The sequence below is a fragment of the Kogia breviceps genome, chromosome 18 (assembly GCF_026419965.1).
Source record: "Kogia breviceps isolate mKogBre1 chromosome 18, mKogBre1 haplotype 1, whole genome shotgun sequence".
NCBI lineage: Eukaryota > Metazoa > Chordata > Mammalia > Artiodactyla > Physeteridae > Kogia > Kogia breviceps.
In genome coordinates this window covers 10,266,358-10,288,045 of record NC_081327.1, presented here as the reverse complement: position 1 = coordinate 10,288,045, position 21,688 = coordinate 10,266,358, and the positions used below count along the sequence as shown (strand labels likewise).

The following is a 21,688-nucleotide window of genomic DNA, read 5'->3' as shown; positions in this document are numbered from 1 at the left end:
GCAAGTGACGGGTGAGGAGGCCAAGTTGACTTCCAGCGGCTATGGCCACTGGATGGGTGCTAGGGCAACGGCCAGGCTGGAAACATGTGAGGCAATTTGGATAGGGAGAAAAGTTCAGTGGGTGAAAGCCAAGGCTTTGACTTTCTAGTGTGGCTGGAGAAGTAGGGACTCTATAACCCAAAGAGAGAAAAGTGTAAGCAAGGCCATTTAGGGATGCACCGCCTGCCCCGCACTGCAAGCCTAGGGCGGCAAAGATCAGCGAGTTCTAGGTCCCCCGGCTTGCCAGCCACTCGGCGTCCTGCGCATGCGTACCTGGCAAGACAGCCTGGGATAGGCCAATGGGGTGTGGCGTTCCTCCGGGCTCATCCAATGAGCTCATCAGATGCTTTCGTATCGACCAATGGGGTTTCGAGTGATCTGTCCGGTGAAGCAGGCCCCGCCTTCCGTGCCTCGGAGACACCAGAAGGCCCGGCTGGGCGAGTGGAGCGTTCCAGGGCGTTCCTTTGGCACAAGGAGATTCTTGTGAGATCATATAGAAGCCAGGAGGAATTCTGGTCCCTTAAAGAGTAAAAGGGTGTCTGGGGGCCCAGATTGCTGGGTCCGGAGGAAAGAGAAGGCGGGGGGGGGGGGTTGCGGAGCGTGCGGGACTCCTGGAGCTGAGGGGGGCGAGGGCCGGGGCCCTGCGCTCTTGGGTTAGAGAGGGGGAGAGGCTGGGTGCCCAGAATCATGTGTCCTGACAGAAAAGGTGACTGAACCCAAACTCCTGGATCCCTAGGTAGGACAGGGCTTAGATCTCAGAATCCTGGGTTCTGATGAAGTTGGGGGCTGGGGACTGAGGTTCTTGAGCCTCGGTTTGAACTTGGACTCCGGAGTCTGAGGGAGAAAGGGGCCTTTGGGCCAGATTATGGATCCAGAGTTTGGAGGGTATGGGGCTGTTGAGCCCCTTGGTATAGGCAGCTGAGTCTGAGAAGTACAGCTAGGGAAACTGAGGCTTGTTAACTAGTTAACTTGCCCAAACTCACAAGCTAGAGCGGGACAGACTGACTTTAGAGATCATCATTTTATATACCCGTAAACTCTGCCCTGAAGTCAGTACTTGTTGCCAGAACTTAGATTTAATCTCGTTTCCTGTGGTTGAAAAGCTTCTTCTCCATCGAATCACAGATCCTGATCAGTTCTTCCAAACGTCTCTAAAGGAAGCCATGGGAGCCTGTCATTTCCAGGTTTTACTGTTCCTTTTTGTCCTAGGAGCCCCGACCTTGATCTGTATGTATTGGGGATGTGGGGGGAGAGCAGCTGGGTCACGGAGGATGGATTTCTGGTGAAAAAGGAGTGGTTTGGGGCCCCACAGAGGAGGGCGAGTGCTTATCTTTATCTCATTTTCTCCCCAGTGGCACAAAAATTGCATTGTCTAAAGAGTACATTTGTGGGTTTAGAAGCGGATCCAGTAGAGACATTTAACTGGACCACAGACAAAGTTGAGACTTGTGACAATGGGGCATTGTGCCAGGAAACCGTGCTGATGATTAAAGCTGGTAAAATGAGAAAGAGGCAGTTGGGCTGGTGGGGCAGGGGCAGGGGCAGGGGCAGGGAGGAAGGTGATTAGGTCCATGTTAATGCGGTTCCCCCTTCCCCAGGCCAAACATTAGGCCCCGCCCCCCCATCCACTTTCCTTCCCTCTTGTCTCACAGCAGGGACCAAGACAGCAGTTTTGGCCACTAAGGGCTGCAGCTCAGACGGGGTACCGGCAATAACGTTTATCCAGCACACGCCAGCCCCTGGCCTAGTCGCAATCTCCTACAGTAACTACTGTGAAGATTCCTTTTGCAACAACAGAGAGGACTTATATGAGTTATGGAGGACACAAGAGATTGACGGTACCCTGGGAGGGGAGAGACGGGTGCTGAGAGAAAGTCTATACACCCCTGAAAAAACGGGAGGTCTTTCTTGGTTTTGTTCTTACTCAGCTTAGGTCCAAGTGGGCCATACACAAAAGGACCTCAGACCTTTGGCTTGCCTTTCTTTTTCTAAATTGTTACCTTGAGGTCTGGAAACACTGCTCCAAGCAGAGGGACATCAGTGAAGGCTGGAGTGTAAATGGGGTTTGGGGTTTAGTAAGCAATACAGTGTCAGTGGAGGTTTCTGAGCAGGGGCGTGGCATCCTCAATCTAACAAGCACTGCTTCCCCCTTGCCGCATGGCCACAGCCCAGTTCCCCCGTTGGTCCTCAAGGCCTATAGAAATCTGGCCCCGCCTAACTTTTCAGCTCATTTCCATCTCTTCCTTCTCTCATTTATTGTATTCTAGTTGGGGCTAGGATTCAAAATATTTAACAGTGGAGATGGTACTGACCAGTCAGAATGGATGCTGGCTATAAAAAAACAGTCCAGTCCCACCTGTGCTTACCAGCTGAGTATCAACACCACAATTTCTCACAATTCTCCAGTCCACCAAGGCGGCTCACACCTCCAGCCCTCGGTCCTCGCTGCTTTCCCTTGCTTTCCCCTCCCCCATTTTCACATAGCTAACCTCTGTTCTTCCTCCATCTCGACTCAGGCGTCGGCTCTGGGAAAATACCTAACCAAATTATTTTGGGTACTTAGGTCCTCCTCCATTTCTTTGCCACTAGACCTTGAACACAATGCCTACTGAATTGTATGTTAGTTACTTACTTACATGTCTGTCTTCTTCAAGGCAGTGATCCTAGATGGCAGGAACTGTTGTCCTTTTCATATCTGTATCTCCACACCTAAGCACAGAATTTGGAAGTCATGTTGGATGGGGTTCTGACAGCACAGAAATCAGTTGGACAGGGGCGGGGAGGTGGTAGTAACAGTCCTTGAGTAGAGAGGCATCAGCAGGAAAGGCTTGAGGAAGAGAAGGCAGCGAGGGGAGGCAACTTGAGAGGCGGGACATGCCCTGAACTGTCCCTGTCTCTCCCCCTTCAGGTCCCAGAGGGTCAATAGCCCTCCACTGCCCCACCTGTCTGGCTTTGGGGTCCTGTTTGAATGCTCCTTCTCTTCCCTGCCCCAACGATACAAATCGATGCTATCAAGGAAAACTTCAGGTCACTGGAGGTAAACTGAACATCTGATGGTTTCAGAGGCTGGAAAACCAGACATATGAGTGTAGCCCAAGAGGTTCTGACACTCAGGGTTCCAGGAATGAGGGAGGCCTGGACTCCTCTCTGATTTCCTAAAACATCTATGTGTCTCCCCATCCTTCCTTGTTCCACAGGAGACCTCAGCACACCTTTGGAGATCAAAGGCTGTACCTCCACAGACGGCTGCAGGCTGATGTCTGGGATCTTTACAGTGGGGCCCCTGTGGGTGAAGGAAACGTGTCCACGTAGGTCTGTCTCTCCCCGAAAGGTTGAAAGTGGGGCCACACGGCTTCACACTTCAGTTTGGAGGTTAGAGCCACTGCTGCCGCTGTTGCTGCGACCGCTTGTCCGTTGAGTAGGTGCTTCTGGTCCCGGGTCGCCGGACGTCTCTTTTGAGTGGTCATCAGCAAGTTGAGGAGCAGGTGGAAATCTGAAGAACAGTTCCAGTGGATGTATTTGTCATTTCTAATAAAGTTTCTGCTGTAATTTGTGTATGCCTCAAAACTAGAAGTGGCATTATTGAGCTAAAAGGGCCCTTAAAATTCATCTTATCCAACCTGCACATTTTGCAGAAAGGGAATCAAAGATCTCGAAAACTTTAATGAATTTCTCACACTTACATAGCTATGGGCAGAGCCAGGACCAGAACTCTGATGTTTTGATCTAAAGTCTGGTTTTCCTTTCACTCTAATAGGTTTCCTTCTCTTGCTTGCTGGACAAGAGGCTAATGTTGTCCTCCTCCAGAACGCTCCCAACCCAATTGTAAGGCCAACGTCACCTGCTTTGGGGTTCTAATATTTCCCTGGGAGGTGTGGCAGAATGAGAAAAATCCGACTCTAAATTCTTCAATTATCCTGGCCCCATCTCCCTCTATCCTGTTTGTCCCTTGCCCACTTTACATCATTCCTTCCCATCTCTGCTGACTACTTAATGCCTCCTCAGTGGACAGAAGGAACTTAGGAGGGACCTGGGGCTCAGTAGGGTCTGATGAATGTTGGAGTAAAACTGTTGGGTGGGGAGATTCTTTTTTCACATTCTTATGCTTATATATTTAACTTATTACTCAAGAATACATAAAGTCTATGTTATTGTAAAAGACTCCAGTGATATAGGAGCTGTACAGAGCAAAGTAAAAGGTAGAGTAAAGGGGAACAGACTTTTTTTCATTTTTTTAAAAAACAGCCTTATTGAAGCTTAATTGACATAAAATAAACTACACTGGGAGTGGGAGGAAAGACTTTTAAGACAAACTGTTGACCCCTCCCACAAAGGACAGGGGAGTCTGATCATAGTATAGTCCAGCTAAGTTCTTTCTAGAAAGTTCTCTAGTTCTTACTAACTCTTTGAGTTAAAGGCCCACTCCAGCTACTACGTTATCTTTGTTCCCAGGCATCCAGTCCTCCATTGTGTCAGTTTGATGCATCTCTCTAAAGAGGGAGAGGAAACACCAACAAATGAAACTTTAACTTAATGAGGGGACATATAAATTTGGGAGATTACAAGCATTCAGAGCCTTGACTGGTAAATACTATTTGGGGTAAAACACAAAATCAAAAACAAAAAAACGAACCGAAAAAGCCAAGTAGCTGTTTCCCATAGGACACTGGCTTCTTAAGGGCATTGAAGACAGTTGCAGAAGACATTCCTGAGTAAATGGAGGAGAGCCACAATTTTCAAAAATTTGGCCTGTGAATTGTTTTGGTATTTTTTAAATTATATCTGTCATATGCCAAAGAGCTTTATGCAGCATGTACAAATTTCTCAGTCCACAAACTCAAGTGTGCCAACTTTCTTGATTTTTAAATGTATAAACTACTTAAATATATTATTTCTTTTTATGATAATTTTGTTTTTAAGTATATTATTTTTTTATGATAATTTTGTTTATAACAATCCCCCATTCTACCTAGTGGAGTAACCAGTCTGAGTAAACTCAGTCAGGTCAGGGTTTTCTCAGTCATTTCAGATCTAAGTTCAGTCAATTCAAGGCTTGTTTTCCTTTCCACTCGCCTCACCCAGGGCTTTGCCATAGTGCTGGTGGGCAGGAGGTGACTGTCTAGTTTTCACCTCTCATGCTGCTCATGTCCAGGTTCTTACTGATGCCTGGGTTCTCAGCTTCCATTCCTGCTGGCTTCCACGGGGAAAACTTCAACGCTGTCTGGGGATTCATGGGCTCCACGCAGGCCCTGTAAGCTCTGCCATCCCTCTTAGAGACTTTGGGGCCTCTTCAACTGCTCTCAAATCCCACCCAGGTCCTTCAGGAATCTACAGCAGCCTGGGAATCCCATACTGGTGATGAAATTCCTGAAGATCTGGAGAAAAGATAATTTCATAGAGACTTGCTTTCTCCCAAGGTACTTGAGAACGAGATGCGACCTAGACCCTGCAATTTATCACCCACCATACACGGACCACTATCACACATTCTTCTCAAATCTACTTTTTCTTTCTCCAACAATCATGCCATAGGAATTCCCTGGCGGTCCAGTGATTGGGACCCTGCGCTCTCAATGCCGAGGGCCCGGGGCTGGGGTTCAGTCCCTGGTTGGGGAACTGAGATCCCACAACAAACCAAACAATCATGCCATAAAGCCTTCATTCTTAGACTGAAACTTAAAGATTCCAAGTCTAACAAGTCAAAAGTTGGGCCTTTGGAATTACATCAACTTCAATTTACATAGCCTACTCTGAAATTTCAGGGCTGAACATGAAGGTATTTCTGGCTCTTTGCATTTCTAGGGTAACAGGCCTACTGACTGACTGGAGGAGAAGGGGCAAGAGAATTACTACAAAGAATGGGGGCGTGGGGAGATAACAGTAATAGCATAATATCACCCTGCCGTACATGTGCTTCACCCACCCGGATTTAGCCTCCATCATCACACACGATGTTCATTGCTCCCTCCAGGGCTGTGTTCACCTCCTTTCCTCCCGGAAATTCCATTTCCTCTTCCCACCTACCCACCCCAGAGGGCCCCACTAGACATCTCACTGCCAACTCCAGCAGACCTTTTCTGACTTCTCTGGCACCCACTGATCTCCCTCAGCATAGCCCCAGCACATCTGCCAGCCTTCCTTCAATATTTTACAGTTTCCCACACAACGTATAATCTCCCCTGTCAAGGTAGCAGCACCTCCGGGACAGGCATTATCTCCAACAGCTTTACAACTTAACAGCACCCATAAGATGTGACTGGCAACTTGAGGTTATGGGTCTTCTGCTTATTGAAGTGAACCAAACTCCACTGCACATGCACACCCCCCCCTCTCCAACAACAGAACTAACCACCATCAACTGCAGCCGATTACCTGAAACTTGATGCTGATGTGAAAAAAAAAGACAGTAAGTTCTAGAGAGTAGACAAGAAAAGAGGTAGAAGTCTAAGAAAGATGGGCACTGCAGAAAGTAAGAATTTGAAAATTCCTCTCTTCTGTCAATGATGTTATAGCGGCCAGGTGGGCACATCCTCGTCTGGGGCAGTGATGTCAGAGTGGGAGATGAGGTTTTTTTGGGGTTTTTTGTTTATTTATTTATTTTGGCTGTGTTGGGTCTTCATTGCTGCACGCGGGCTTTCTTTAGTCGCGACAAGCGGGGGCTATTCTTCATTGCGGTACATGGGCTTCTCACTGCGGTGGCTTCTCTTATTGTGGAGCACGGGCTCTAGGTGCGTGGGCTTCAGTAGTTGTGGCACGTGGGCTCAGTAGTTGCGGCTCACGGGCTTAGTTGCTCCACGGCTTGTGGGATCTTCCCGGACCTGGGCTTGAACCCGCGTCCCCTGCATTGGCAGGCAGATTCTTAACCACTGCGCCATCAGGGAAGCCCTGCATTATGTTTTTTTTTAAAGTAAGAAATTTCCTTTGCAGTGAAATATCACTTGTATAAATTAAACAAGGCACGGAATTCCCTGGTGGCCTGGTGGTTAGGATTCAGGGCCTTCACTGCCGTGGCCCGGGTTCAATCCCTGGTCGAGGAACTGGGATCCTGCAAGCCACGTGTGGCCAAAAACAATTTTGGCATGGCCCCCAAAATTAATTAATTAATTAATTGAACAACGCTACAGTCAGAATACAGAACAGTTTCTTCAGCTCAAAAACTCTCTTGTTCTACTCCTTTGTAATCACATCCTCCCTCACCCAAGTCCTTGACGACCACTGATCTGTTGTCTGATCACTATAGACTTGTCTTTTCAAAAAAGTCATAGAAATGGAATCATACAGCATGGAACTTTTTGAAACCACCTACTTTCACTCTGCATGATGGCTCTGAGATTCATCCATGTTGTGTATATCAACAGCTTGTTCCTTTTTTTTTTTTTAGCGGTACGCGGGCCTCTCACTGCTGTGGCCTCTCCCGTTGCGGAGCACAGGCTCCGGACGCGCAGGCCCAGCGGCCATGGCTCACGGGCCCAGCCTCTCCGCAGCATGTGGGATCTTCCCGGACCGGGGCACGAACCCGTGTCCCCTGCATCGGCAGGCGGACTCTCAACCACTGCGCCACCAGGAAAGCCCAACAGCTTGTTCCTTTTAATTGAGAAATATTATTACATTGTATGGACATACCACTGTTTGTTTATCCATTAACTCATTGAAGACGTCTGGGTTGTTTCTAGTTTGGGGCAGTTATAAAGTAAACATTTGCATACAAGTGTTTGCTGTAAACATTTGGGTACAAGTTTTTATGTAAACATAAAATTGTATTTCTCTAGGGTAAATACTTAGGAGTAGGATTGCTGGGTCATATGGCGAGAGTGTGTTTAACTTGACAAGAAACTGAGAAACTGTTTTCCAGAGTGCTTGTATCATTTTTTATTCCCACTAGCAATGGATGAGAATTCTAGTTTTGCAGTTTGCAGGATACAGGTCCTGAACATATGGTGTTAGAGTCATACTTATTTCACCTTTATGGGGCTACTGTAAATGGTACTTTTAAATTTCAGTTTTCAATTTTTCATTGCTGGTATAGAAAATAAGCGCAATTGATTTTTGTATGTTGAATCTGGCTAAACTCATTTATTAGTTCTAGGAGCTTTTTTGTGGGCTCCATGAGATTTTCTAAGTAGACAATCATGTCATGTGCAAATAGGGACAGTTTTTTTTTTTTTTTCTTTCCAGCATGTTGACCTTTTATTTCTTTTCTTTTCTTATTGTAGTGGTTAGGACTTCTAGTACAATGAATAAAAGTCGTGAGAGTGGACCCTTTGCTTTGTTCCCAGTCTTAGGAAATTTCTTAAAAAATTAAACATACACTTGCCATAGGATTCTGCTGTTCCTTTCCCAGGTACTACCCAAAAGAAACAAAAGCATATGTCCATACAAAGATTTTTATACAAATGTTCATAACAGCTTTATTTATAATAGCCAAAAACTGGAAACAACTCAAATGGCCATCAACAGTGTAAAAATAAATAAATTATGACATGTCTTCATGATGGAAAACTACTCAGTAAAAAAAGGAACGAACTATTGATGTATACAGCCACGTGGATGAATCTTAAAATAATTATCTTGAATGAAAGAAGCGAGACAAAAAGGAGTCCACACTGCACGACTGTACTTATCTTAAACTTCAGAGAACAAAAGTTAAATCTACAGTGACAGAAAGCAGATCTGTGGTTATCTAGAATGGAGAAGGAGGGGGCAATAGATTACAAAGGGGAACAAAGAAACAAAAGAAACAAAAGCATATGTCCATACAAAGATTTTTATACAAATGTTCATAACAGCTTTATTTATAATAGCCAAAAACTGGAAACAACTCAAATGGCCATCAACAGTGTAAAAATAAATAAATTATGACATGTCTTCATGATGGAAAACTACTCAGTAAAAAAAGGAACGAACTATTGATGTATACAGCCACGTGGATGAATCTTAAAATAATTATCTTGAATGAAAGAAGCGAGACAAAAAGGAGTCCACACTGCACGACTGTACTTATCTTAAACTTCAGAGAACAAAAGTTAAATCTACAGTGACAGAAAGCAGATCTGTGGTTATCTAGAATGGAGAAGGAGGGGGCAATAGATTACAAAGGGGAACAAAGAAACTTTTGGAGTGATGGATACATTCATTATCTTGACTGTGGTAATGGTGAGGTTTCTGGGGTGTTCACATGTGTCAAAAATCATCAAATTGTACCCTTTAAATATGTGCAGTGTACTATATGTCAATTATACCTCAATGAAGCTGTAAAAAAAAAAAAGCACAAACTGATAACACTTTTTCTGTTTTTCAGTATTACCTTAAATTACCTTCTCTCTCTTTTTTTTTTTAGATGTTGGGGGTAGGAGTTTATTAATTAATTTATTTATTTTTGCTGTGTTGGGTCTTCGTTTCTGCGTGAGGGCTTTCTCTAGTTGCGGCGAGCGGGGGCCACTCTTCATCGCGGTGCACGGGCCTCTCTCCGTCGCGGCCTCTCTTGTTGCGGAGCACAGGCTCCAGACGAGCAGGCTCAGTAGCTGGCTCACGGGCCCAGTTGCTCCGCGGCATGTGAGATCTTCCCGGACCAGGGCTCGAACCCGTGTCCCCTGCATTAGCAGGCGGACTCTCAACCATTGGGCCACCAAGGAAACCCAAATTACCTTTTCTTGATAAAATTGGAGTAGAGATGGAGGAGATAATTATTATACTGAGAAAACTAATTTTGTGTTTGGTGGTCTGCCAGACTCCAATACATCCCATCTGTTCCTGCTGTCACCAGTAAATCAACTGGCTTCTTGTGGACACAGTAAAATCTCTCTGTCTTTGACAGATATTCTCCACCCTCCCAACTCCCTGACCCAGGATTTGCCTCAGGAAGCTGCCATGGCTTGCCAGTCACCTATGAAGGACTCCCTTCTATGGTAACCAGAGGGGCTTTCTTGTATCCATCTCCATTTCTCTGTTTTTTGGGGGGTTTGTCTGTTCATTTGTTTGTTTTGCCACACCATGAGGCTTGTAGGATCTTAGTTCCCTGACCAGGGATCGAACTCGTGCCCCCTGCAGTGGAAGTGCAGAGTCCTAACCACTGGACTGCGAGGGAATTCCCTTTCCATTTCTCTTTAATTTTCCAATGCGTGACATTTTATAATGTCCAGATATTTCTTGGTGTTATTGCAGAAGTTAAGGTCTTCCATGTTCTCCCACATCCTAAGCCAAAATCAAAATCTCAATATGTGTGGTTTTTAAAAATAAATTTATTTATTTTTATTTTCATTTATTTTTGGCAGCATTGGGTCTTCATTGTGTGCGGGCTTTCTCTAGTTGCAGCGAGCGGGGGCTACTCTTCGTTGCAGCGCGAGGGCTTCTCATTGGGGTGGCTTCTCTTGTTGCAGAGCACGGGCTCTAGGCACGCAGGCTTCAGTAGTTGTGGCTTGCAGGCTCAGTAGTTGTGGCTCACGGGCTCTAGAGCGCAGGCTCAGTAGTTGTGGCGCATGGGCTTAGTTGCCCCGCGGCATGTAGGATCTTCTGGACCAGAGTTCGAACCCGTGTCCCCTGCATTGGCAGGAGTATTCTTAACCACTGCGTCACCAGGGAAGCCTTCAATGTGTGTTTTTAGCACGAGGAAGCTGAGTCTCTGGTCCTAGTCCAATATTACTCCCAACTGCTTTGATTTTATGCCTTCAGAGTCAGACTCTATCACATGGTACCCTTCCTTGTTGTCAGCATCAACCAGTCCCTGTAAAAAGTCCCGTCCGCAGTTGATAACTTCACCCTTGTCACTGCCTCCTCTCCTTCCTTTCTCTTACTACCCAGTAACTGGGTTTCCACCCTTAACCATCTCGCCTCTAATGACTTTTTCTTTCTGTCTCCCTCCTTGTTGTCACAATGCCATTGAAATACTGTACCAACTGTGAATCTCAATTAAATGCCTTTCCCATTAACTACTATAACATAAAGGAAGAGGGTAAAGGAATCTATATGATCATAAATTTCTACATTTCACTTGAAGTGGCAAAATATTGATTATAAGTAGATAGTGAAGAGTTAAGTATGAGTATTATACTCCCTAGAACAACGCTAAAAACACCATGGAAGACCAATTATTAAATTGTTAAAGACAATCATCAGAAGAAATTAAAAATAGGGACTTCCCTGGTGGTCCTGTGGGTAAGACTCCACATTCCCAGTGCAGGGGGCCCGGGGTCAATCCCTGGTCGGGCAACTAAGGAGGCTGCATGCCACAACTGAGAAATCTGTATGCCATAACTAAAGATCCTGAGTGCCACAACTAAGACCCAGAGCAGCCAAAATAAATAAATAAATATTTTTTAAAAATAAAAATAAAAAATAAAAACATGAACCAACTATATGGGCTTCTTGCTGTTGCTCTTTATCTCTTTGTTTGTTCAGTGACTTGGCTAGACTATTTCAGTGACGTCTATTTTCTCTGCAGGGAGCATCTGATGTTGGTCCTCCCAGGGCACTTCCTTTGGCCATACACACAGTCTCCCTGGAAAGACAGTGGTTCTAGCAAGGCCATCTGACTGTCTTTTCCCCTGATCTCTGTGGTTATCACACCCAGCTGTTATGTTCCACTAGTTTCTGGCTGATTATTCTGCTGTTTGTTTGTTTTGGTTTTGTTTTTTTCGGTACGCGGGCCTCTCACTGTTGTGGCCTCTCCCGTTGCGGAGCACAGGCTCCGGACGCGCAGGCTCAGCGGCCACGGCTCACGGGCCCAGCCGCTCCGCGGCATGTGGGATCCTCCCGGATCCCACGGGCACGAACCCGTGTCCCCTGCATCGGCAGGCGGATTCTCAACCACTGTGCCACCAGGGAAGCCCCTGGTTTTCTTTTTTAATTGACCCTCAAGGGACTGAATGATGCCCATCCATACTGGTGAGGGCCATCTTCCTTCTTCAATCTACTGACTACATGCTAATATTTTCTGGAGACATCCTCAGAGACAAACCCCGAAATAATGTTTTACCAGCTCTCTTGGCATCCCTTATCCCAGTCGAGTTAACACATACAATTTAAAATCACACAGGCCTAGAAAGGTGGGGTAAGGGATAAATTAGGAGTTTGGGATTAACATAGACACACTTCTATACATAAAATAGATAATCAACCCAGACCTACTGTATAGCCCAGGAAACTTTACTCAATATTCTGTAATAACCTATAAGGGAAAAGAATCTGAAAAAGAATGGTTATATGTATATGTATAACTGAATCACTTTGCTGGACACCTGAAACTAACACAACACTGTAAATCAACTATACTCTAATAGAAAATAAAAATTTTAAAAATTAATAAAAATAAAATAAACTCATACGGGCCTAAAAGGCAGCCATCAAGGTTTCATTTTAAGGAGTGTTCTGGGATAGATGGTGAGAACCTTGAAATGCCTATTCCCTCAACAGACCCAAAGATTCCTCAAAGACCCCATTCAGTGAAGACATGTTGGCTGGTTATCTCCTCGGGGAAAACACTACTGCATAGTTTTCCAAGACCCAGGATGTGTTCATCAGAGAACTAGAGGGAGGAGACTTATAAATGGACCCACGGATTTGCACCGATGGTGAGCTGGTGTCCTCAGAGCACCTACTGTGTAAAGAGTCCCCACAGCAGCTTAAAGCTCATCAGAGACACAACTCACATTGCCCTGTAAGGAACGGATTGTGATGTGCATTTTGCAAGTGAGGAAATGGAGGCTCAGAGCAAGGGAAGCATTGGGTGGGGAAGCCACGTGGGGCAGATAAATATGGTTGAGTGTGAAACATGGCAGGGGACCTGCCTCTCTGAAAAGGTCCACTAGGCTGAGCGGCTTCCACAGCCGGCTCTGCCCTAACTCACCCTGTGCCTTGAGGAGCTCTCTGAGCTTCGGTTTCCTCCTCCTTCACGTGGAGACCCGCACGGCTGCCTTATGGGGTTGCTCTGAGGCTCCAACAGGCCTGCCGGTTGGGCCTTGAGCCTGGGGCTGAGTCTGCAGTCAGGAAACCAGGTGAGACGGACGCTGGGGAAAACCCCGTGAGAGAAGATGGTCCTTTTCACCTTTCCCTCTCCTCTTTGCCTTGTCTTAGGAGGCTGGAACTGACAAGGATCTTGCAAACGTTTTGGCCTCATTTTACTTTATTATTTATTTATTTGGCCACTGCCACCCAGTTTGTGGGATGTTAGCTCCTCAACCAGGGATCAAACCCATGCCCCCCTGCAGTGGAAGTGCGGAGCCCTAACCAGTGGACCTTGGTCTCATTTTAAATGCATTTCAAACTATTGAGGCTCGGAGACATTAAACTGCCAGCCGATGCCCTGTACATTCCATCTGAGAGATGAACTTGAACTGCATGCTCTCAGGCTGAGTAATGCACAAGCACCGTCCAGGCAAGGCTGATTCTTATCAGCTCGAAGGGGTGTCAGGGTAACGGCTTATATAAGAAACAGACTGACGTTTGTCAGTCACAGGAAAGCAAGCTGCCATGGCAACCACGTTTGGGTAGCTTTCTGATTTGGGCTGGCGCGTCTGTATTTCTACAACTGGACCCTGTGAATGGAGGTGAGAGAGGGGAGATGGGCTAGAACTGGTGTGAAACAGCCTGCCCCAGACATGGATTGATGTGTAAAAATAATGATAATAATAATAGCGGTGACAAATACATTGGCCATTCCTTGAGTATATCCCAAGGGCTTCACATTTTATTTAATTTTCATGCAACTTCAATGAAATTTAAACCCAGGTGAGTTTGGCACCAAAGCCAAAGCCCTTATTGACTAACAACCCTCGTGACCCCTGCCTCATTGCTAAATATCCACTCCAATATCCCAGGCATGGGCAGCCTACACCCAGGGTTGGTTACGTTGTTCAAATTCAGAGTTTTTGATGTATGTGGAGTTTACTGTTTGAAATAACGGGGACAGTGTGGTCTCAGGGCAGGTCCTGTGAACAGTGTGCTATAGCCAAGCCTCAGCTTTATTGTTGAATTCACGTGTGTCTGTAGGAGAGCGATGAGAATGTGTCAGATTCTCCACTCATCTGTTCTGTTTAGCCCTCTAGTCATTGAGCATATCTGTTCAGGGTAAACAGTGACTTCAAAATATAAAAGAAAGGGCTTCCCTGGTGGCGCAGTGGTTGAGAGTCCGCCTGCCGATGCAGGGGACGCGGGTTCGTGCCCCGGTCCAGGAGGATCCCACATGCCGCGGAGAGGCTGGGCCCGTGAGCCATGGCCGCTGCGCCTGCGCGTCCGGAGCCTGTGCTCCGCAACGGGAGGGGCCACAACAGTGAGAGGCCCACGTACCGCAAAAAAAAAAAAAAAAAAAAAAAAAAAAAAAAAAATATATATATATATATATATATATATATATATATATATATACATATATATAAAAGAAAATAAAAGTTAGAGACGCAGGGCAGGTCCTACTGCAGACTGTATTCTGGTTGTGCCCCTGCTTTGTTCTCACACCTCCTCCATCCCCTCTGCTCCTGCTTTTCTTCCAGATCAGCAGCTGTCTGAGAACACCACTGTTCCTACTGCAATTAAATGCAACAAACTAATACGTGTGGCGTGGTAACTGTGATCGGGATTCTCCAAAGATACTTTACATGCATGAGGTAATTTCACCCTCTCAGGAGGAGGCATGTGTGCACATTCCCCAGGGTGGCACCCCTACAGAGCATCAGGGGTGAGCGTTCTGTAGACGGTGGGGCTGGAATCTGAACCCAGGGTCAGGGCGTCGGAGCTGGTGCCACACGCTAAGGTAGAAACTGCCCAAAGTTAAAGAACCCTTCCTAGTCCCCGAGGGAGGGACCACACCCTATTTACCTTGACATCCCTGATGCTTAGCAGGGGGTCTGTACAGGGCAGGCCCTTGGGGATGATGGGCTAGCTTGAACAGAGACTTTGTCAGAGTTACTGCAGAGATCATGAAACCCTAAGAGCCGAAGAAGCGAACGATGCCTTTCTTCTTTCAGCTCATGAATGTGTTTTCCCATTCATCTATGGAGGGAAAACATATTTTGATTGCACTATCCATGGTTCCATATTCTGTTGGTGTGCTCTAAATGCGGATTATATAGGAAGATGGAAATACTGTACTAGGAAAGGTAGGTGTGCAGTTTATCCTCATGCGAGGAGCACGTGGCTTCCCAGATGAAGGGGGAATGTCCATAACTGTCTCCTAGACGGAAGCCTCAGGCATATCTCCTCACCCAGCTCCGTGTGTTCCACTCATGTCCATTTCTCTTGATAAGACTAAAAATCACCCTCCCACAATTAATGTTTTCATTCATTTCTTCTATCTTTCAGACTATGCCAAACGTACCTTTCCCTTTATCTATCGAGGCAAAATATGCGAAAGTTGAACAAAAACTGGGAGTAATTTTGGAGGCGTTGGTGCACACGCTCTCCAAACTTTGACCAGGATAGAGCTTGGAGGTATTGCTAGCAATAAAAAAGGTAAGAGCGTCCGGGGAGGATGGGAAGAGACAGAGCTGGATAAAGAGGTGGGGTCAGGTGCCACAGTGAGAAGGAAGGATGCGGCACGTGGAGAGATACGATGAGGCAGAAATGTACAGGAGGAAGAGTGAGACGCAGAGCCTCAGAGAGGAAGAAGAGAAGAGAGGGGAGAAAAGATGTAAAGAGAGGAAGCGACAAAGGCAAAAGGCAAAAGATGGAGAGAGGAGAGTCTGAGAGGGAAGAAGCAGGAGAGTTTGCAGGACGAGACATGGAAGGAAGAGGATCTGGGAAGGCTTAGTGGCGAGAGAAGGTGAGAGAGGGGCAGAGAGAGGACAGCACAGTCTTTGGAGCAGGCATGAGAGCGCAGGAGTCGACATGGCAAGAGCAGAGAGCAAAGGAGAAACGGACCTTTGCCCTCCATGGGACTGACTCGAAAAACCAATAGACTCATTAACACTGACCCCAAGACTGTGCTCAATTACTGTCCAGTGCATCCACCCGTGGCCATGGATGCAATCAAGCCTTTGAAACCTCAGCGAAGAAAATCAAGAAATCTCAAGCGTGAAGGTGATGCTCTGAGTGACAGAGGTGAAATCCTGTCCCTGAATCTCCACCATGTTCCCGCTGTGGGGGGATCCAATCGATAAACTACTTTCTCTGCAGGTGTGGTCTTTTTTTTTTTTTTTTTTTGCCTACAAAGAAACCTATGTATCAAATGGGAGGGTATCAGCGTGCTCAGGTTAATCAGTCAGGATGTTCTTGTCTTCACTTCACTTCCTCGGGGTCCTGATGGAACATCAATACACATCACACTAATAAAGATTTAAAAAAATTTTTTTTTTTAAATACACATCACAATTGTCCTTCCTGGGGGCTTGATTGACAGCTGAAGGCTTGGTGGTGGGACTTGAGGTGAGGGTGGGAGGAGGGTCCCAGAGGGTATAGAGGGCTGGTCCTTGTCATAAAAGATTTGCCTTGTCCTGACTTAGCTGAGATTTTATTTCTTCCTGGAGCTATTCTCTGACTCCCCAGTAAAAGGAGTCCCGATCGCATCTTTCCAGTTCATCCTTTCTTTACTTGCGTTTAATTGTAATTGGATGTAATTGTAATTGTAATTGGATTTAATTGGATGGACTGCGTTTGCCCTGACCTCAGTCCTAAGTACGGAATCCGACACATCCTTGGCATTTTTCCAAAGGACTACTCTCCTTTTTAAAACAAACAGGAATTTTAGACGAATATCATTTCCCTCACTAACTGGGCCTGATTCAAAGAAGGTTAAATTCACAGGTGTCAGAAATAATGAAGTGCCTCAAAGACTGATCACTAAATTTTATCCTGGTCCAAAACACCCAGTGCCTATCTAATAAATCCATAGGACCTGGTGATGGACCTTCAGTCACCATCTGGGGAAGAGATACATAGACTTTTAATCACCGTGCAGGAAGGAGGTACAATATTTGTCCTCTGTGATTTAAAGCCAGTAACGCAGAGCCTCACTCGAAACCAGGACATAAAAATAAATATTTACATTTAAAAATTTTTAATTAAAAAAAATTAATCAAAATAAATAAATAAAAGGAAACCAGGACACTGTAAGGGCTATGCAGTTAATGGGGACCAGAAAATCGTCTCTCGTGGTCCCAAAGAACTTTCCATTTTTGACTCTCTGAACAGATTATAAGGAAATATTTACCCTGGGGGAAAATGTAATTCCAAAGCCTTCACATACTTTTTTTAAAAAAATGTATTTATTTATTTGTTCATTTTTGCCTGTATTGGCTCTTTGTTGCGGTGCGCGGGTTTCTCATTGCAGTGGCTTCTCTTGTTCCATCAAACTAAGAGAACCAGGTCACGCCTCCTCTTCATGACTACAAAGCCTGCTTCCTACGGCCCATGTTTATTCACTCTGCACCTAAGTGCAACCCCTGGGTAGCCCTGTGCGGTGTGCAATGTCCTCCTCCCCCAGGCTGTGAATATATGTGGCTTATATACTGCTATAAATCTCATCTGTGCAGTGTTGGGTGTTGTTTATTTGGTCCTCTCATACCGTTTAAGGTGGGCTGAATAGAAGATGATCAGAACAGTACGGCTATTTCCCTGATGATCCTACTGGTACTACTGAACTGTAAGGGACAGAATCAATGGTCCACTTCTCTGGCAACCTGCGGACCTCCATCCTCCTCCTAACACTGGGAATCTGCTATGACTCTCACTGTTTCTGTTCCCACACCCCACACTAAAAAAAGAAAGAAAAGGGCTTCCCTGGTGGCGCAGTGGTTGAGGATCCGCCTGCCGATGCAGGGGATACGGGTTCGTGCCCCGGTCCGGGAAGATCCCACATGCCGCGGAGCGGCTGGGCCCGTGAGCCATGGCCACTGGGCCTGCGCGTCCGGAGCCTGTGCTCCACAACGGGAGAGGCCACAACAGTGAGAGGCCCGCGTACCACAAAAAAAAAAAAAAAGAAAAGAAAAAAACCACCTTATCTCTCCTTTTTCTTTCTACCCCCACCCCGACACCCCACCTTCATCTCTATCTCTCTCTACATCTATTTCTATTTCTCAGACCTGGCATAAATTTCTCAGTGGGTCCAGGCTCTCACAGAAAACAAGAGGTGGTGTTTTTTTGTTTTGTTTTTGTTTTTGTTTTCATTTTGGGGGGCCACACCACACAGCTTGTGGGATCTTAGTTCCCTGACCAGGAATTGAACCTGGGCCCTCCAGAGTGAAAGCACGGTGTCTTAAGCACTGGACCACCAGGGAATTCCACAAGAGGCTGTTTTTAACACTCAAAGATTCTAGGAAAAGATTCAGTGGGGATCTCAGGTTAATGGAATTTCAATGTTTGATTTTTTTTTTTTTTTAGGAGGGGAATACAGTAGAAATGTTTTAGTGTGACAACGAAAATATTATGGTTTGTATGTGAGTTTCAAAACTGACTGATCGGGACTTCCCTGGTGGTGCAGTCATTAAGAATCCGCCTGCCAATGCAGGGTACACGGGCTCCATCCCTGGTCTGGGAAGATCCCACATGCCGCAGAGCAACTAAGCCCGTGCACCACAACTACTGAAGCCCAGGTGCTTAGAGCCCATGCCCCTCAACAAGAGAGGCCAAGCAAAGAGAAGCCCGTGCACCGCAATGAAGACCAATGCAGCCAAAAAATTTTAACTTAATTAATTAAAAAAAACCGGAATGATCAAAGTTCACTGTGTTTATTGTGGGATCTCCATATTAGTTCTCTCATTATAGGAGTAAAAAGTTACTCCTATAAAAAAGTTATAAACATAAAGTATGCAAAACTGGAAAGCTAATTCTATAGCGTTATCCCTGTTTCCTTTTTGCCATTTTCCCTTGGCAAATGCATGGGACCCTGACACATTCCTATCTTCAAGGAAAAGCCATGTTTGTTCGTTAATTATTATCCCTATCCTAACACAAGAAAGAGATATCCTTGTTGCTTGCCTTAACTTGAGTCAATTCTGTCACTGATACTTTCATTGGATGTAGGATGTGTTTCAGCTGATCATATTCTCTCCTTTGCACCACCCCGTTACTCCTTTCTACTCAACATCAACCACACCTAATCCTTCCAGGAATGCACCTATTAACTATTTCTCCTATTCAAGGAAACTTGCAGCCTCACAAAATAAAAGAAGTGAAAAGGGGCTTCCGTGGTGACACAGCAGTTAAGAATCTGCCTGCCAATGCAGCGGACATGGGTTCGAGCCCTGGTCTGGGAAGATGCCACATGCGCGGAGCAACTGAGCCTGTGCGCCACAACTACTGAGCCTGCCGCTCTAGAGCTCGTGAGCCTCAAGTACTGTAGCCCGCGTGCCTAGAGCCCGTGCTCTGCAGCAAGAGAAGCCATCGCAGTGAGAAGCCCGCGCACCGCAACGAAGAGTAGCTCCCGCTCACCGCAACTAGAGAGGGCTCACACGCAGCAACAAAGACCCAACTCAGCCAAAAATAAATAAATAAATAAATAAATTTTTTAAAAAGTGAAAAGGGGGTTAGTGATGAGGAATAAAAGGAGAAGAGGAGGTGATGGGTGATGGAAGGAGAGAATGGAGAGGAGATGGAAAGGAAAGAGGAGGGTGAGAGCAAGGAAAGTGGGGAGGTGGAGAAAAGGGGAAAGAGGAAGGGGAGAGGGAGGGGGAAGAGGAAGGAAATGGGAGAGAGAGAAGAGCTGTAATATTAACTATGTACGCAACACTGTGGTGAGAACTTTACACTGAATCACCTAATGGAGTCTCACCAAGTTTTAGTGGAAGGACTAAAAATAGCACCGTTTTATATATAAGAGAGCAAAAGTTCAGAAAAAGTTAAATGAATTTCCCAGGATGTAACAGCTACTGAAGGTGAAAACGAAGATCAGACTCCAAATCCTAAATCTATACTATGCTACCCCTTCAGGATGGATTCAAGCCATGTAGATGCCAACCACTAAAGAGATAATGTGATGTAATTGTAAGAATATCTGGGCTTCCCTGGTGGCGCAGTGGTTGAGAATCCGCCTGCCGATGCAGGAGACACGGGTTCGTGCCCTGGTCCGGGAAGATCCCACATGCCGCGGAGCAACTAAGCCCGTGAGCCATGGCCGCTGAGCCTGTGCGTCCGGAGCCTGTGCTCCGCAACGGGAGAGGAAAAGAATATCTGTTCCAAACTCAATCCTGCCCTCCCCCCAAAATTATCCTTTATGAGCCTCCGTTTTCTCTTCTGTAAATGGGAGCAGCCAACTCCCCTTGCAAGATTTTGGTGGGGATTCTACAAGCTCATAAGGTGCTCAGTAAATAAATCCTTTCTTCTCCAGTGGTATTTATTTGACCTGTGGTCAAACAGGCTTGGGATGGGTGGGGGAGAGCGAATCTGGATCTTCAAGTCACAGGACAGCGACGCTAAGTGAGGGAAAGAAAAGAGACACTTCAAAGATGATTTCTTTGGATGCAGAGAATTCTAACCAGATTAAAGGTAAAGACACGCTCTGGAAATCAAGAAATATCAGCTAATAAAAGAATGAAACAAAGAGACACAGAAGAGAATATGCAGAGAAGAAAGCAATAAGCATTTAGGATATCTAATTCTGTTAAATTAGTGAGAAGCCTTTGATGTAGAGAAAGACAATAAACCAAGAAACAAAATGCAGAGAAATACCCAGATTCAGACAAAAGAGCTGGAGGAAGTTCACTTTCTTTTGTTTCCAAAAGGGAGAAAAGCCACCTTCACAAATTCTCTCACTCCACCTCCCTTTAAAAACAAAAACAGTCTATTGGATTTTCTGCATAACTAATTACATCATCAGGAAAAGGAGAATGCCACAATATATTAAAAGATGACTATACCATATCCAAGTTGAATTTTTCTAGGGAAAGAAATGTGGGCTCAGAATTAGAAAATCTAGCAATTACATCAACAGATTAAACACAAATATCACACAAAATCAGGAGCAGGAGAGAACATGATTCAGTTTTTCCTCCACCAGCTGGGGGAACTTTTAATTTGGTGTCACTGACTCACAGAACTAAAAGTGACAGCAATAACAGCTAACATTTACAGAACACTTACAATGAGCCAAGAATATGCCAAGAGCTTTACAGGCAACATCCATTTGATACTCAACCTTTAATTCCCACTGCAATCCTCTGAGCAAGACATTATTTATTAACTTTTTTATACAAAAGGAAATGAAGCCTCAGAGAGTTGATATAACTTGCCCAAGGTCACACAGTAAAGTAGCTGAGCTAGTTTCTGTTGTTGTTGTTCTCGTTTTTTAGCAGTAGAATTGTTTTTTTAAAAATAGAAACTTATGTCAAAACCCTCTGTATAAAACAAAGCAGAACTGTGGGTGAATGCCCTTAAGGCAGTGCAAAAACACTGATAGTTATCATTAAGAAACATACCTTGAATTCTTCTGCTAAAAGTACCTCTACCAGTTAGGCTGCTTTGATTACTCCTGTGCCCCAGTGCTCAGAACAGCACGGGGCACATAGGAGGCATTCAATAAGTATTCTTGAGTGGGGGGAAAAAAAAGAAAAAAATAATATATATGTATACACACGCATACACATAATCTCAATAGTTATTAAAATATATCTGATAAGCTTTAAATAACTCCCCATTATTAAATAAAGCATCTTAAAATAGAAACAAAATATTCCTTTAACTTGCTAAGAAAGCAAAAAGCAACAAAAGATAAAGCTCCTAAAACAAG

At 45.3% G+C, this 21,688-nt stretch overlaps 3 protein-coding genes and 1 pseudogene across 3 annotated transcripts in view; 2 read left to right on the top strand and 2 right to left on the bottom strand.

Annotated features, from left to right (window-relative positions):
- Positions 1–21,688, bottom strand: part of LYPD3 (LY6/PLAUR domain containing 3) — a 103,292-nt gene that overhangs the window by 33,274 nt on the left and 48,330 nt on the right. Inside the window, exons 3-5 of the transcript XR_010837971.1 lie at positions 3,274–3,532; positions 2,676–2,748; positions 313–501 (exon numbers count right to left, since the gene is read on the bottom strand). The gene's annotated coding sequence lies outside the window, so the exon portion shown is untranslated. The remainder of the gene's footprint in view (positions 1–312; positions 502–2,675; positions 2,749–3,273; positions 3,533–21,688) is intronic.
- The window catches only part of RPS19 (ribosomal protein S19), a 115,455-nt gene that overhangs the window by 69,788 nt on the left and 23,979 nt on the right, over positions 1–21,688 (bottom strand). The gene's annotated exons all lie outside the window — the stretch shown is intronic.
- TEX101 (testis expressed 101) lies at positions 727–3,457 on the top strand. The gene is made up of 6 exons (XM_059045644.1): positions 727–745; positions 1,165–1,266; positions 1,392–1,535; positions 1,692–1,877; positions 2,948–3,076; positions 3,237–3,457. The coding sequence occupies exons 1-6, from the start codon at positions 727–729 to the stop codon at positions 3,455–3,457; spliced, it is 801 nt and encodes a 266-aa protein (XP_058901627.1).
- LOC131745318 (seminal plasma protein pB1-like) lies at positions 12,603–15,469 on the top strand (annotated as a pseudogene).